This window comes from Rhinoderma darwinii, chromosome 10 (genome assembly GCF_050947455.1).
Source record: "Rhinoderma darwinii isolate aRhiDar2 chromosome 10, aRhiDar2.hap1, whole genome shotgun sequence".
Classification (NCBI taxonomy): Eukaryota; Metazoa; Chordata; class Amphibia; order Anura; family Rhinodermatidae; genus Rhinoderma; species Rhinoderma darwinii.
In genome coordinates, this window is record NC_134696.1 from 63481420 (window position 1) to 63495653 (window position 14234).

The 14234-nt window shown below is 42.1% G+C and overlaps 1 protein-coding gene across 5 annotated transcripts in view; it reads left to right on the forward strand.

Annotated features, from left to right (window-relative positions):
• The window catches only part of LIG1 (DNA ligase 1), a 277726-nt gene that overhangs the window by 235665 nt on the left and 27827 nt on the right, over nucleotides 1-14234 (forward strand). For 4 of the 5 annotated variants that reach the window (XM_075840007.1, XM_075840009.1, XM_075840006.1 and 1 more), the window contains 2 exons: nucleotides 9159-9302; nucleotides 10540-10632. In XM_075840007.1, the coding sequence (XP_075696122.1) occupies nucleotides 9159-9302; nucleotides 10540-10632 (237 nt within the window). Of the gene's footprint in view, nucleotides 1-9158; nucleotides 9303-9798; nucleotides 9844-10539; nucleotides 10633-14234 lie in introns of those variants that run through there. The other variant, XM_075840010.1, reaches the window with a different exon arrangement.

Below are 14234 nucleotides of genomic sequence, written 5' to 3' on the forward strand. Positions count from 1 at the left end.
TTAGTGCATTCACTACTGTATGACATCAGTGTGCCAAACTCGTGCACGTGCGGGGGGTGGCCATGGGAACATTCTGTGACGTGGGAATGCATCATAGGATGTGTCCACTGTTTATGGTCCCCCTGGAGGGTAGGAGGACGGAGGATCAAACAAGATCCTCTGCTCCTCCCTCTGTAACACCTCTGTAACACCAGACCATGCAGCTAGAGGCACAATTAAGATCAGCCAGGAATATATCCCTTAGCTTATGTTTTACCCTACCCTGTGATTCCTATAGGCATTTCTCCTCCTGCTTAACATCAGCACTACCATATGTATGGCAGTGCAGGACTTCTACTTACATCTACATTGAACTGACTTTGTGGATGTGGACAGACTTATCATGTATCTGCCCTGGATTTGGCGCAGTGACAGGGATCCTGAGTAACAACATGTAACAGACACGTGTCCGCATATTTGTTCCCATCTAACACCGTTTTTGGAGTTAATATATAAGCTACTTTTTTCAGCATTTTTATTGTTACACAGCCATCCTGGCTGTAATTCTGTTTTTTTGTTTGGTTCCATTTATCAGAAGAAATGCATCGGAACCTGGAACTTAGCAGTTGTTTTTGTTATATTTTTCTGCATCACTTAAAACTATTGTCTGGGCAGCATAGGTCAATATATTCTAAATCGAAGTGCTGTCTTGCTGGTTTTTGTTGTTTTTCTGTGCATTGTTTTTTATTGCACTCCTATTGTACTCCTTTTTTTTTATTGTCTCCTATTAAAGAACTAGGCTCTTTGAAATCAGAACTAGACTTTTCCACCTTGCTTTCTGAAGAGGATAAATTGGATTTAACATTTCTACACAACATGTCTTTTAGACAGACCTGCTGAATTTTTTGCATCGTGACACGACCGCTTAGGGATCTAAGTTAGGTAGTGTAGTTCCTCACAACTACTATGCCTCGCACCAAATCTGTCTAATCTTATTCAGTCATACACCTTGACCGTTCCTACTCAAAAGTATACTATATGAAGGAATGGGAAAGTGAACTTAATACTTTTAATCTCGGAGTCGGTAAATTGCCTTTCTGATGTAATTTACATGGTTTCTCTACTTGTGTGAGACTTCCGGAGAGTTCAATTAAACTACTAATGACCTGGTATAGGACCCCTGTGTACTAAAACAGTCAATTTGTGTGACTCAGACCGGTAATGTTGATTCTTGGTTGCACCTGGAAAGCTGTCCCACCTTCATTAACTTGCCCGAGGATCATGCCCTTCTGAGAGACAGTCAAGAGAGAAATACACAAAATCTGTTGCGTTGATACAGTATCTCTTAATTATGAAACCATTCTCCTTTAGGCACCTTTCTCTACATTTAAACTGACAAAAAACTGTCTGATTACCTGGCTTATTCAAGAAGCCAAGCTTCTCATTTTGTTAAAATGGAGAGATACAGTATCCACTCGATACAGCAGTGGCGTGAAAAAAATCACTAACTCTTCCTTTTTAAAGATCTTTGTAATTGGGAGTCTAATACCAGGCAAAGATTTCCTTATACGTGGGGTGATTGAATTAAACACAGAAATGCGCAAACAATTCTCCCCTTCATAATGCTGCACTATCCTCTCTTGCCGGCAGTTCCGGCGTCTAAATAATTTCTCAACTTCCCATCTGCTAGCTTTTATTTGGCTAATACACCTCAGTACTTGCTCTGTACCTGAAATCTGTATTTGTACCTTTTATATTGCACTCATAAATTTGCTAAAGGCTCTTCCAGGGGCAGCCCTCCGCTATTTTTTGTGCTCTTGTCAGATTTAAACCTTATTTTGTTGTTTTTTTTTCATATTTTTAATTGTTTACATATTTGTATTTCTGTAGGTTACGGTGTCAATATCTGGTGATTTCAGCTACATAAGGGTCAGTTCACAGAGTTTTTTGCCGCGGAAACTGCGTCGTAAAAAACGTCCGAAAATGCCTCCCATTGATTTCAATGGGAGGCGGAGGCATTTTTTCCCGCGAGCGGAAAAACTGTCTCGTGGGGAAAAGAAGCGGCATGCCCTATCTTCGGGCGTTTACGTCTCTGACCTCCCATTGACATCAATGGGAGGCAGAGAAAGCGTATTTCGTGGTGTTTTTGCCCATCGGCGCTCAATGGCCGCAGGCGAAAAATACGGCAAACGGCGTGCAAGCATATCCAAATCTGCCTCAAAATTCCAAACTGAATTTTGAGGCAGCATTTTCTGCTTGCAAAAAACTCTGGGTGAACATACCCTAAGGGTATGTGCACAAAACCTCTTTTCAGACGTAATGGAGGCGTTTTACGCCTCGAATTACGCCTGAAAAGACTGCTCCAATACGTCGGCAAACCTCTGCCCATTGCTTGCAATGGGTCTTAAGATGTTCTGTGCAGACGAGCTGTCAGTTTAAGCGTCGCTGTCAAAATACGGCGTGTAAAATGACGGCTCGTCAAAAGAAGTGCAGGACACTTTTTGGGACGTTTTTGGAACCATTTTCTCATAGACTCTATTGAAAACAGCTCCAAAAACGCCGCGAAAAACGTGAGTTGCTCAAAAACCGTCTGAAAATCAGGAGCTTTTTTCCCCTGAAAACAGCTCCGTATTTTCAGACGTATTTTGTTAATCATGTGAACATACCCTTAGCCTTCTCTGTACCCTGCGTGGTATTTAATCTATTATGTCACCAAAGACTCTGTCTTTATTTTCCCTATTGTGAAAATTCCAATAAAACAAATACATATTTCTGTTCTGCAGCTTACCTGGATTTGCTGCAGAGCAGATGGGTTAGCCAGCTGGGAGACCTTTGCCAATTGGCCCCCCGCGATCGTGTCAAAGGGGTTCCGATGGCGTGACAAAAGGATCTTCATCTAAAACCTCTTAGATGCTACAGTCATTATTGATCGCTGCATCTAAGGGGTCAAACGGGTGGGATCGGAGCGAACACGGATCCCACCAATTAGAGAAGGTGCCAGGCTATCTTTAGACAACTCCACACAAGCTCTAGCAGACACGGGGCACCCATGCTGCACTTATAACACAGCGCCATGAAAAGGTGACACTGTGGCATAAGTACCCTTCATGTCCACCGTGAAAAGGCGTATGGGCGTCAATAAGGTACATGTCATTTATAATTGTGAAATACTTCTTAGCATCTGCAAAGACCAGACTGCAAACTTATGATACTCTGCATGCACATTTGACAAAATGGCACATGACAAATCTCAGTACACATGTTATGTACTGGTTGACATAAATACATTATGGTACTGTGCATGCGCCGCTATGGGTCCCGTTGTGCGCACACAGCAGAACAGGACATTGATGCGTAAGCGTGGGATTTCATGCGTGCCGGGGGGAGGGTAGGAGCTGTCAATTAAAAGTAAGGAGGAGGGGATCACTTGGAAAGGCTTTAGGAATGAAGCAAACGGCGCGGGAACACTAAAAAAGGGAATAATAAATGCACAAGTATGGTGGCGGTTTGAGTGAGGTCAGTGCGTTCCTGCCCGAGAGTGGACCAGTCTGGTCACCTGACCTGAGTCGGTGATGTGAGGTCAGGTGACTAAACTGGTCCACTTCTGAGCCGGCATACACTGACCACCTCGGTCAGACTGTAGTGTAAACATAGGATAGGTCCTGTCCTAAAAGCATGAAGTGAGGTCAGGTGACTAAAGTTTTTTTTTTCATCAAGGACATTTATGATAAATCCACAGGATATGTGATAAATGTCCGTTCTACCTCTGACTTCTGGCTGATTTCCGGCCATTAAGAAGGCAGCGTAACTGGCATGCTTCGCTGCTTCCGTAACTGCCATTCACTACTATGGGAGTTACGGAAACTCTCTATTTTCTTCTTCATGGTCGGAAATCAGCCAGAACACAGAGAGGTAGAATGGGGTTTAGGGGGACCCACATCTATCTGACATTTAGGACATATCCTGTGGATATGTACTTGATGGGAAAACCCCTTTAACCCCTTAAGGACGCAGCCTTGTTTTGGCCTTAAGGCTCAGAGCCCATTTTTCAAATCTGACATATTTCACTTTATGTGGTACTAACGTTGGAATGCTTAAACCTACCCAAGCGATTTTGAGATTGTTTTCTCGTGACACATTGGGCTTCATGTTCGTAGTAAAATTTGGTCGATATATTCAGTGTTTATTGGTGAAAAATTGCAAAATTTAGAGAAAATTTTGAAAAAATTGCATTTTTCAGAATTTAAATGCATCTGCTTGTAAAACAGACGGTTATACCACCCAAAATAGTTACTAGTTCACATTTCCCATATGTCTACTTTAGATTGGCATCGTTTTTTGAACATTCTTTTATTTTTCTTGGACGTTACAAGGCTTAGAACATAAACGGCAATTTCTCATATTTTTAAGAAAATTTCAAAAGCATTTTTTTTAAGGTACCTCTTGAGTTCTGAAGTGGCTTTGTGGGGCCTATGTATTAGAAACCCTGATAAAACACCGCATTTTAAAAACTAGACCCCTCAAAGTATTCAAAACAGCAGTTAGAAAGTTTTTTAACCCTTCAGGCATTTCACAGGAATTAAAGCAAAGTGGAGGTGAAATTTGCAAATTTCATTTTTCTTGCTGAATTTCAATTTTATTCATTTTTTTTTCTGTAACAAAGAAGGTTTTACCAGAGAAACACTACTAAATATGTATTGTCCAGATTCTGCAGTTTTTAGAAATGTCCCACATGTGGCCCTACTGCGCTCGTGGACTAAAACACAAGCCCTAGAAGCAAAGAAGCACCTAGTGCATTCTGAGGCCTCTTTTTTATTAGAATATATTTTAGGCAGCATGCCAGGTTTGAAGAGGTGTTGAGGTGTCAAAACAGTGGGAATCCCCCAATAGTGACCCCATTTTGGAAACTACACCCCTCAAGGAATTCATTTAGGGTTGTTGTTACCATTTTGACCGCACAGTTTTTTCACAGCACGTATTTGAATTGGGCTCTGAAATGAAAAAAATGTCATTTTTTCAAATAAAATGTCATTTGTGATCAAAATTTCTTATTTTCACAGGGAACAAAATACCCCATTTTGTTGCCCAATTTGTCCTTAGTGTGGCAATACCCCATTTGTGGGAATAAACTGCCGTTTGGGCCCATGGGATGGCTCAGAAGGAAAGGAGCGCTATATGTTTGTTGGAGTCCAGATTTTGTTGGATTGGTTTTCGGGTGCCATGTCGCATTTGCAGAGCCTCAGAGGTATCAAAGCAATGGAAACCCACCAGAAGTGACCCCATTTTGGAAACTACACCCCTCAAGGAATTCATTTATGGGTAATGTGACCATTTAGACTCCATAGTTTCTTCACAGAACTTATTTGAATTGGGCTGGGAATTAAAAAAATATATATTTTTTCCAATAATATGTCATTTTAGCTCAAAAATTCTTATTTGCACAAGAAATAAAATACTCCATTTTGTTGCCCAATTTGTCCTGAGTGCGGCAATACCCCATTTGTGGTGATAAACTGCCGTTTGGGCCCATGGGAGGGCTCAGAAGGAAAGGAGCGCTATATGTTTGTTGGAGTCCAGATTTTGTTGGATTGGTTTTCGGGTGCCATGTCGCATTTGCAGAGCCCCAGAGGTATCAAAGCAATAGAAACCCACCACAAATGACCCCATTTTGGAAACTACACCCCTCAAGGAATTCATTTCTGGGTGTTGTGACCATTTTGACCCCATAGTTTTTTCACAGAACTTATTTGAATTGGGCTGGGAATGAAAACAAAATTATTTTTTTCAAATAATATGTAGTTTTGGCTGAAAATTTCTTATTTTCACAAGAAACAAAATAGCCCATTCTGTTGCGCAATTTGTTCTGAGTGCCGCAATCCCCCATTTGTTGTGATAAACTGCCGTTTGGGCCCATGGGAGGGCTCAGAAGGAAAGGACCACCATTTGGCCTACTGGGGATTTTCTAGTGCGAAGTCATGTATGCAGAAGCCCCTGAGGTACCAGTACAGTTGAAACCCGCAAGAAGTGACCCCGTTTTAAAAACTACACCCTTAAGGCATTCATCTAGAGGTGTAGTGAGCATTTTGACCGGAGACCTACACCCCATAAACTGTAATGTGCGTTCTCCCGGGTATGGCAATACCCTACATGTGGCTGTTATCAGCTGCCTGGACACACAACAGGGCCCAGAGGGGAAAGACGAGGGGGGATAAGCTGTGCGGAGTGCATCAGGGTAAGTAAAATTGGGGTAAATTATAAACCAAGGGATGTATGATAAATTTTAAAACACTTTCATACAGAGCTCTGGTTATTCGGGACACGTGTCACATTGATATATTGTGTCATCCATTATCGCCCTCTTATAGCAGACTTTGCACCTCTTTTGACTTTTTCCCTTCTTGCCAGTTTGGGGAACTTCTCCTGGAAAGTGTTGCCGCCTTGGTACGATGCGTGTGGCCCCGCTTCCAGAAGTACTGGGTGCCCCCCCTTCTTGGTCCCTAAAGATTAGGTTCTTGATAATCACCTCTTGAAATTCCAGGAAAGTTCCCGTCTGGCCTGCACATCGACGTAGCATGTACGCATTGTACAATGCCATCTGTATGATGTGCACGGCCAGCTTCTTATACCACACCGCATGGCGCTGTAGGGCTTCAGGGCTTGATCTTACAAGTCCATCCCTCCCATGTACCTATTGTAGTCCAGGATGCAGTCTGGTTTGGGGGTGGCCTTTCCTTCATATATCCTAAACCTGTAGGTATACCCTGATGCACTCTCACAGCTTATACATCTTCACGCCATACCTTGCCCTCTTACCCGGCAGGTACTCGCGAAATTGAACCCTCCCTTTAAAATGTACCAGGGACTCATCAATAGAAATACACTAATCGGGGGTGAATGCTTGGGAAAACCGGGCACTGAAACGGTTTAATAGGGGTCTCCGTTTATACAAACGGTCAAAACTGGGGTCATCTCGGGATGGGCACGGCTCATTATCAGTATAATGTAAGAAGCGAAGTATTGCCTCATTTATTTATTTTTTTAGGTTCCAGTTCAGTTCTGAAGTTGCTTTGAGGGGCCCATATATTAGAAACCCCTATCAAATACCCCATTTTAGAAACTAGACCCCTCAAAGTATTCACAACAGCATTTAGAAAGTTTATGAACCCTTTAGGTGTTTCACAAAAATTTAGAGCAAAGTAGAGGTGAAATTTACATTTTTTTTTTGACTGAAAATCCTCTTTATACCATTTTTTTTATAACACAAAAGGATTTATCAGTGAAACGCAACTTAATATGTATTGCCCAGATTCTGTAGTTTTGAGAAATATCCCACATGTGGCCCTAGTGCGGTAATGGACTGAAGCACCGGCCTCCGAAGCAAAGGAGCACCTAGTGGATTTTGAAGCCTCTTTTTTATTAGGCACCATGTCCGGTTTGAAGAGGTCTTGTGGTGCCAAAACATTGGGAACCCCCCAAAAGTGACCCCAATTTGTAAACTACACCCCTTGAGGAATCCATTGTAGTTTTCTTGGGGTGCATGCGGCTTTTTGATCAGTTTTTATTCTATTTTTAGGTGGCGTGGTGACTAAAAAAACGCAATTGTACTATTGTTTTTTTTTTCGTTTTTTTTTTACAGCGTTCACCGTGCGCCATAAATGACATATTCACTTTATTCTGCGGGGCGATACGATTACGGCGATACCAGATGTTTATAGTTTTTTTTTATGTCTTATGGCGTTTGCACAATAAAATAGGTTTTGTAAACAATCATTTACTTTTTGTGTTACCTTATTCTAAGAGCCATAACTGTTTTATTTTTCAATCAATAAAGCCGTGCGAGGACTTATTTTTTGCGTAACGAACTGTAGTTTCGATCAGGACCATTTTTAGGTACATGCGACTTTTTGATCTCTTTTTATTCCATTTTTTGGGAGGTGAAGTGACCAAAGAATTGTGATTGTGGTTCGGTTTATTATTATTTTATTTTACGGCGTTCACCGTGCGGGATAAATAATGAAATAGTTTTGTAGTTCAGGCCGTTACGGACGCGGCAAAATACCAATTATGTATAGTTTATTTGTTTGTTTATATATTTTTATTAATAATAAAGGACTGATAAGGGAAAAGGGGGGATTTTTACTTTTATTACTTTTAAATCTTTTATTTTCTTATTTTTACACATCTTTTTTTAACTTTTTTTTTACTTTATTACTTTGTCCCATTAGGGGACATGAGGGCAGGAGGCCCTGATCGCTATTCTAATACACTGCACTACATGCGTAGTGCAGTGTATTAGAACTGTCAGCTACTCACTGACAGCAAGCATAGTGGGTCCTGACGTTGTCAGGACCCACTAGGCTTCCGTCTATGGCATAGCCGGACGCCATTGTTTGGTGTCCGGTTGCCATAGTCACCATCGCCGGCCGCTATCGCGTAGCAGGCCGGCGATGGCAGCTTAACCCCTAAAAAGCCGCGATCTCTATAGAACGCGGCTTTTAAGGGGTTAATCAGCGGGGACACAGCGATCGGTCCCCGCTGTAGGAGCTGTGACAGCTGCTGAACAAGACAGCAGCGTCACAGCTCCTGTATGTGTCGGGAGGACGGCCGAAACGGCCGTTACTCCCGAGACGTACTATTACGGCATGGAGCGCGAACGATACAGCTGCCATGACGTAATAGTACGTCAAGGAGCGGGAAGGGGTTAAGTATAAGTCGGGACAACATACTGCTGCGAGCAGTTCTTTTCAAAACTTACCTTTGCAAAGAGTCGACTCCAGACAGACCGACGCAGTAGCAACATCATCAATACCGGCTAACATCACACGCCTCACCAATGAGAAGCAGGTACAGCCATCACATTAGGGGTGAGTTATATAGCACGCTAATTTTTCATTTGATAATTTTGTATGGCCCGTGAATAAATATTCAAATGGCCCTTGGCAGAAGAAAGGTGCCCCCCCCCCCCATGCTTTAATACATCTGATCTTTGGAGGACAAGTCAAGTTAATTCCGTGGTTACTTCTGTGAAAGTAACAATGATAAAGAGTCAATACATTTTTGTTGCTGAATTGATAGGTCTGTGTGTTGATTTATTTTAAACTGTGTGCAAATTTAAGTCTAGGTTAACAAGAACAGTCACCTAAAATTCTGATTCTTTTTTTTTCTGTCTACCATTTTAGGATCATGTAATTGAGAGTCCAAGAAGTTACTACCGCTGGGACAGTGCTGCAGAGCCAGACCAATGGTTTGAACCTGTTCAAGTCTGGGAAGTAAAATGTGCAGATCTTTCTATTTCTCCTGTCCATAAGGCAGCAATTGGACTGGTATGTTTTGAAGCATTACTAATAATACTCCATATGTAAACAAAGTTGAAGGGGGGAGGGAGGTTTATTATGTTTGTGTAGGTGTGTGTGTGTGTGTGTGTGTGTGTGTGTGTGTGTGTGTGTGTGTGTGTGTGTATACTACATCAGTTTTGTCTCTGCATTTTTTTTACTATTTTTAATGTGAAAAGAAATCCACGAACAAATCCCTCAATGCAAAATTTAAATGTGGGAAATTGAGAGCCGTGTGTAGAAAAAACAGAGCTCCAACCCTTTATAAAGATTTCTTTATTTGTTCTATAAATAATGGGCAAAACACATACTGTTCTGCCAGTGTGCAGTTAGGGTGAATTGTTTTTTATACACTTTTTTCTTTTTTTGAGGCACAGCTGGGGCTTTCATGTGGCCATTAGACAGAAAAATAGGGGGAAAAAATGCAATTTTGGAATTTAACATAATTCGTTTAACCAGACAAATTTATGTCTCAAAATATTGCCAGTGTATAAACTCCTGCTATATATCGCTATAACTTCTAAGAACAAAGGTGAGTGTTTTTTGTAGCGCACCTCTTGCCTGTAGGTTGTTTTTGGGAACACTAAATGGGTGCAAAGCCTGTACAGATATTTTTATTGGAGGCATAAAAGCAGATAGGGGCAGGGCTAGAGAGACCATTAGATTTGATCTAACATAGATTCTGTAATATAGAAGCATTATTATATGCCTCCATGTCACCATAAATAGTCCCTGATGGTGTGGGTGGCTTGGGGAGGTGTTGGGAAAATAAATATTTCACAGCTTTTTGATGTATTTATTTTATTTGTCTTCTATCTTTCTTTTTATTTTTTTTCTTGTCTGGAGGAAGATGGGATAACATGATCCATTGTTGTATAATAAGTCTTGCTATATCTTACATTTTTGATGCCCTGAATATGATACCCTTGTTGTTCTGGACTACCCGGTGTGCAAGTTACCAGCTTAATTAGTATTAAATGTAACTTAAGATGTTCGCAGAAGTCGTGGCTTTGTCTCCCATATACTACCTCCTCCAAGTTGTCCACCCGAACAAAGCAGGCTTTTTACCCTGGTACTAGGCTAGGGGCAGTATCACCTCCATGGTGTGCCTAGACAAAATCCCCTTACAGCTTCTTTTATTGTACATGAATAAAGCATTTAGTAAATTGAGATTTTTTTTTTTTTTTATATATAAAATAAGTGGTCTATGAAATTGTTTGGATTTTAGGTGGAAGATGAAAAGGGAATCTCCCTGCGTTTCCCTCGTTTCCTCCGTATTCGAGATGATAAAAAGCCTGAAGAAGCAACGAGCAGTTCTCAGGTAACCTGTAAATCCTTGTTTTCTCCCCTTTCCTGCTTAAAGAGAACCTTTCACCTCCCCATACATGTGCAGCATGTAATAGGCAGTGCTGCACAAACCCTGGGGTACTTTACATTTTTTTTCTACCTCCCTCCGTTATTTAGATATCGGTGCCGAGAGAGAGAGACCTTCAGCTTTCAAGATCAGTCTTCTGCCGAACTGGCAAGGAGGCGTGTCACTGCTACGGACAGTGTAAGAGCTCGGGAGCGCTTTCACTGTTCGTAGCAGAGACATGCCCCTTTGCCAGTTCGGCCGACAATACAAGACTGATCTCTCGCGAGAGCTGAAGATGAGAGCGCGCTCTCCTCTCCGCAGCTCTTACACTGTCCGTAGCAGTGACACGTCCCCTTGCCAGTTCGGCAGAAGACTAATCTTGAAAGCTGATGAGTGGGAGCGCGCGCGCACACTCTCTCTACTCGCTCTTGCTGTAACACTGTCCACAGCTGATTGGACAGTGTCACAGCCATAGTAACACGCCCCGTTCACAGTTCAGGGGGTTATTTAAATATCGGTCGCCAAATAGAACTGCAGCGATTTCTAAATAACGACGGGAGGTAGAAAACAAAGTACCCCAGGGTTTGTGCAACCCTCCCCATTACATGCAGAACCGATAAAAACACAGGGACATATACAAAAACACCGAAAAAGGCCATACTTACAAATGGACACAGCCAGGCCAGAAATGCTGATGAAAGGGCGAGCAGGTGCTTTAAATAATAATAGCCACTCCCACTAGTCTTGAGGGGAGTGGTGTGTGGTGCATGGGAGGTGTAGTAAGAAATAATAAATGAATAGTGTGTGTGCAAGTGTAATACTATAAGTGAAATATAGGGGGCAGTAATAAATGAAGTGCCTCAATAGAAATAAATGGATAATGGGGTGCAAGTGAGTGAAACATGGAGGTATAGTGTGTACGTCATGAGGCACAACGTGTATAGCCAGGTAGAAGCCTATTTGTGACGCCTTGATAATTCATAGAGCGGGCTACCCTGCTTGCTATGCCAAACAACAACACACCATGCTCTCCCAGCATCAAAGACCCGGCTGTGTCCAAGAGAAGCGAATATACATAATAATGAAAAATACCTGGGGTATTGGTAATCATTTTGGCCAAAAGGACGCAAGCTCGCAATCCACGACAAGGATCCCCAGACTTGCGAGTCCCTAAATCCTAAACTGGAACAGAACGTTCCTGATGCACAAACAGAACCGATAAAAACACAGGGACATATACAAAAACACCGAAAAAGGCCATACTTACAAATGGACACAGCCAGGCCAGAAATGCTGATGAAAGGGCGAGCAGGTGCTTTAAATAATAATAGCCACTCCCACTAGTCTTGAGGGGAGTGGTGTGTGGTGCATGGGAGGTGTAAGAAATAATAAATGAATAGTGTGTGTGCAAGTGTAATACTCCCCATTACATGCTGCACTCAGCTGCACAAGTATGGGGAGGTAAAAGATTCTCTTTAAATTTGCTTTCCTTCTTCATGATGGCATCACTGAAATACATTAGCAGGCATGCATAGCTGCCAGCTAGTTCACTAGGAAGCTACCAATATGTTTTGCCTAGATTGTTTAACTACCAATCACAGTACCTTTCAATATATTCAATATGTGCCTTCAACACTTCCATGCCTTATGTATGTGTTTAATGGTTAACGGGTTGACATTCTGCATCAGTAGTGTAACCTGTGGCTCTCCAGCTTTTATGAAACTGCAAGTCCAGGATGGTTTTTCACGCTAAATACTGGGTCTTGTATCTTAAGAAAAGCTATCTAGTCTGTAATCTCAGTTTGCAGACCACAAATGTAAATTAAAATGGTGTATGCACACTTGTTTAACCCTTTAGCAACCAGCCTATTTTGGGCCTTAATGTTCGTTGCATTTTAAACACCCATGATTTTTCTGTAGACCTGGCCGTGGGCTAGTTTTTGCGGGACAAGTTGTATTTTTAATGGTATCATTTTGGGGGTCATATAATTCATGAATTTTTTTATTCACTACTTATGGGGGGTAATGGGGAATTTTTTTTTTCAAATTTACACAGTGTTCCGTGTTGTATAAATAACATTAACTTTATTCTGCGGGTAGTTAAGATTATGGCGATACCAAATTTGTCGTTTTTTTTCATGTTTTACACAGTAAAAACCCTTTCTGTAAAAGTATTTGTTTTTGTGTCGGCATATTCGAAGAGTCGTAATTTTTTTTACTTTTTCTACCTGTGGAGCTGTATCCGGACTTATTTCTTTGCAGGATGACATGTAGTTTTTATTGGTACCCCTTTGGAATTTTTGACCATTTATTTTTGCATTCTTTGGAAGGCAGGATAAACAAAAAAAACAGCAATTCTGGCATTGGAATTGACTGCTTCTTCCCCCAAACGCCTATGCTGCTGCAGAATCAACTGTAGCCTCTGTCGCCTGGTGCCGATGTGTCCTCGCTCGTCCGACACGATGCAGGACCTGGGGCAGGAAGTGACGTCACAGCGTGATCTCTCGAACACGCTGTGTGTCTGTGCACTGTCAGAAGCTGGGTGTTAACGAAGAGAAGTGGATGATGCTGATTCGTCAGCATCATACACTTCTATTCACAACGCCCAGTTAGTAAAACAAGTAAAAACGCCCCGATGTACACACACAATACACGCCCACTTGTACTTAACTTTAAACACGCCCAGTTGTACATAAGAAAGGCTCATTTGCATAAATATAAAAATGGTCATAACTTGGCCAAAAATGCTCGTTTTTGAAAAAAAACAACGTTACTCTTATCTACATTGCAGCGCCGATCTGCTACAATACGAGATAGAGGTTTGAAAATCTGGTGACAGAGCCTCTTTAAGGAAAGCCATTTTTTTTTGTCACTGAAGAGACACCAAGTTGGTTGCTTCATTTTTCCTTGTGACTGCATTTGTCAGCGCATTAATTCCCACAGGGGATGTCTTATTGCAGCGGGACTGATTGTTTTGAAGTACTGAGTGGCTTTTCACTGACTTCTGTGTTAATTGTGGCATTTAGTCCTCTCAGGGAAGCTGATAGGATGGTTGAAATATGCGTACTTTGTTCTCGTATGTGGAGGGAGGCAATCGAAGGGTTTTTAAAGGGGGGTTTCCAAGTGAATACTTTTATACCAACTTGACTTCGTCACGCTCTTGCTGCCCTTTGGCTTTTACTTCAAGTAGTGGTCTGCACGTATCTAATATAAAGGGCTAGGCTAGTGAAAATGTTCTGGCCTCTACTCCGCGTAGATAGGGACACACTCAGTGCCTCCTGTTGATGGTGCCACGCACACTGCCCCTAGTATATGGTGCCACACACACTGCCCCAGTAGATGGAGCCACACTCACCGGTTCCTGCACCGTCCTCTCCTCCAGGGTCTCTTCTGACCAGACCTGCTCCAGAGGAAAGACTAAGGCGGTGCCACCTGCATCACAAGAAATGCGGGGAAGGGAACCAATGGTTCACTTGCCTTGACAGCGCTGTCAACTGTATCTGCGTTTTAAGGATCCAGATACAATTGAGTCCTATTGTATGTGAGGGCCTCCCTGAGCAAGGGGTATA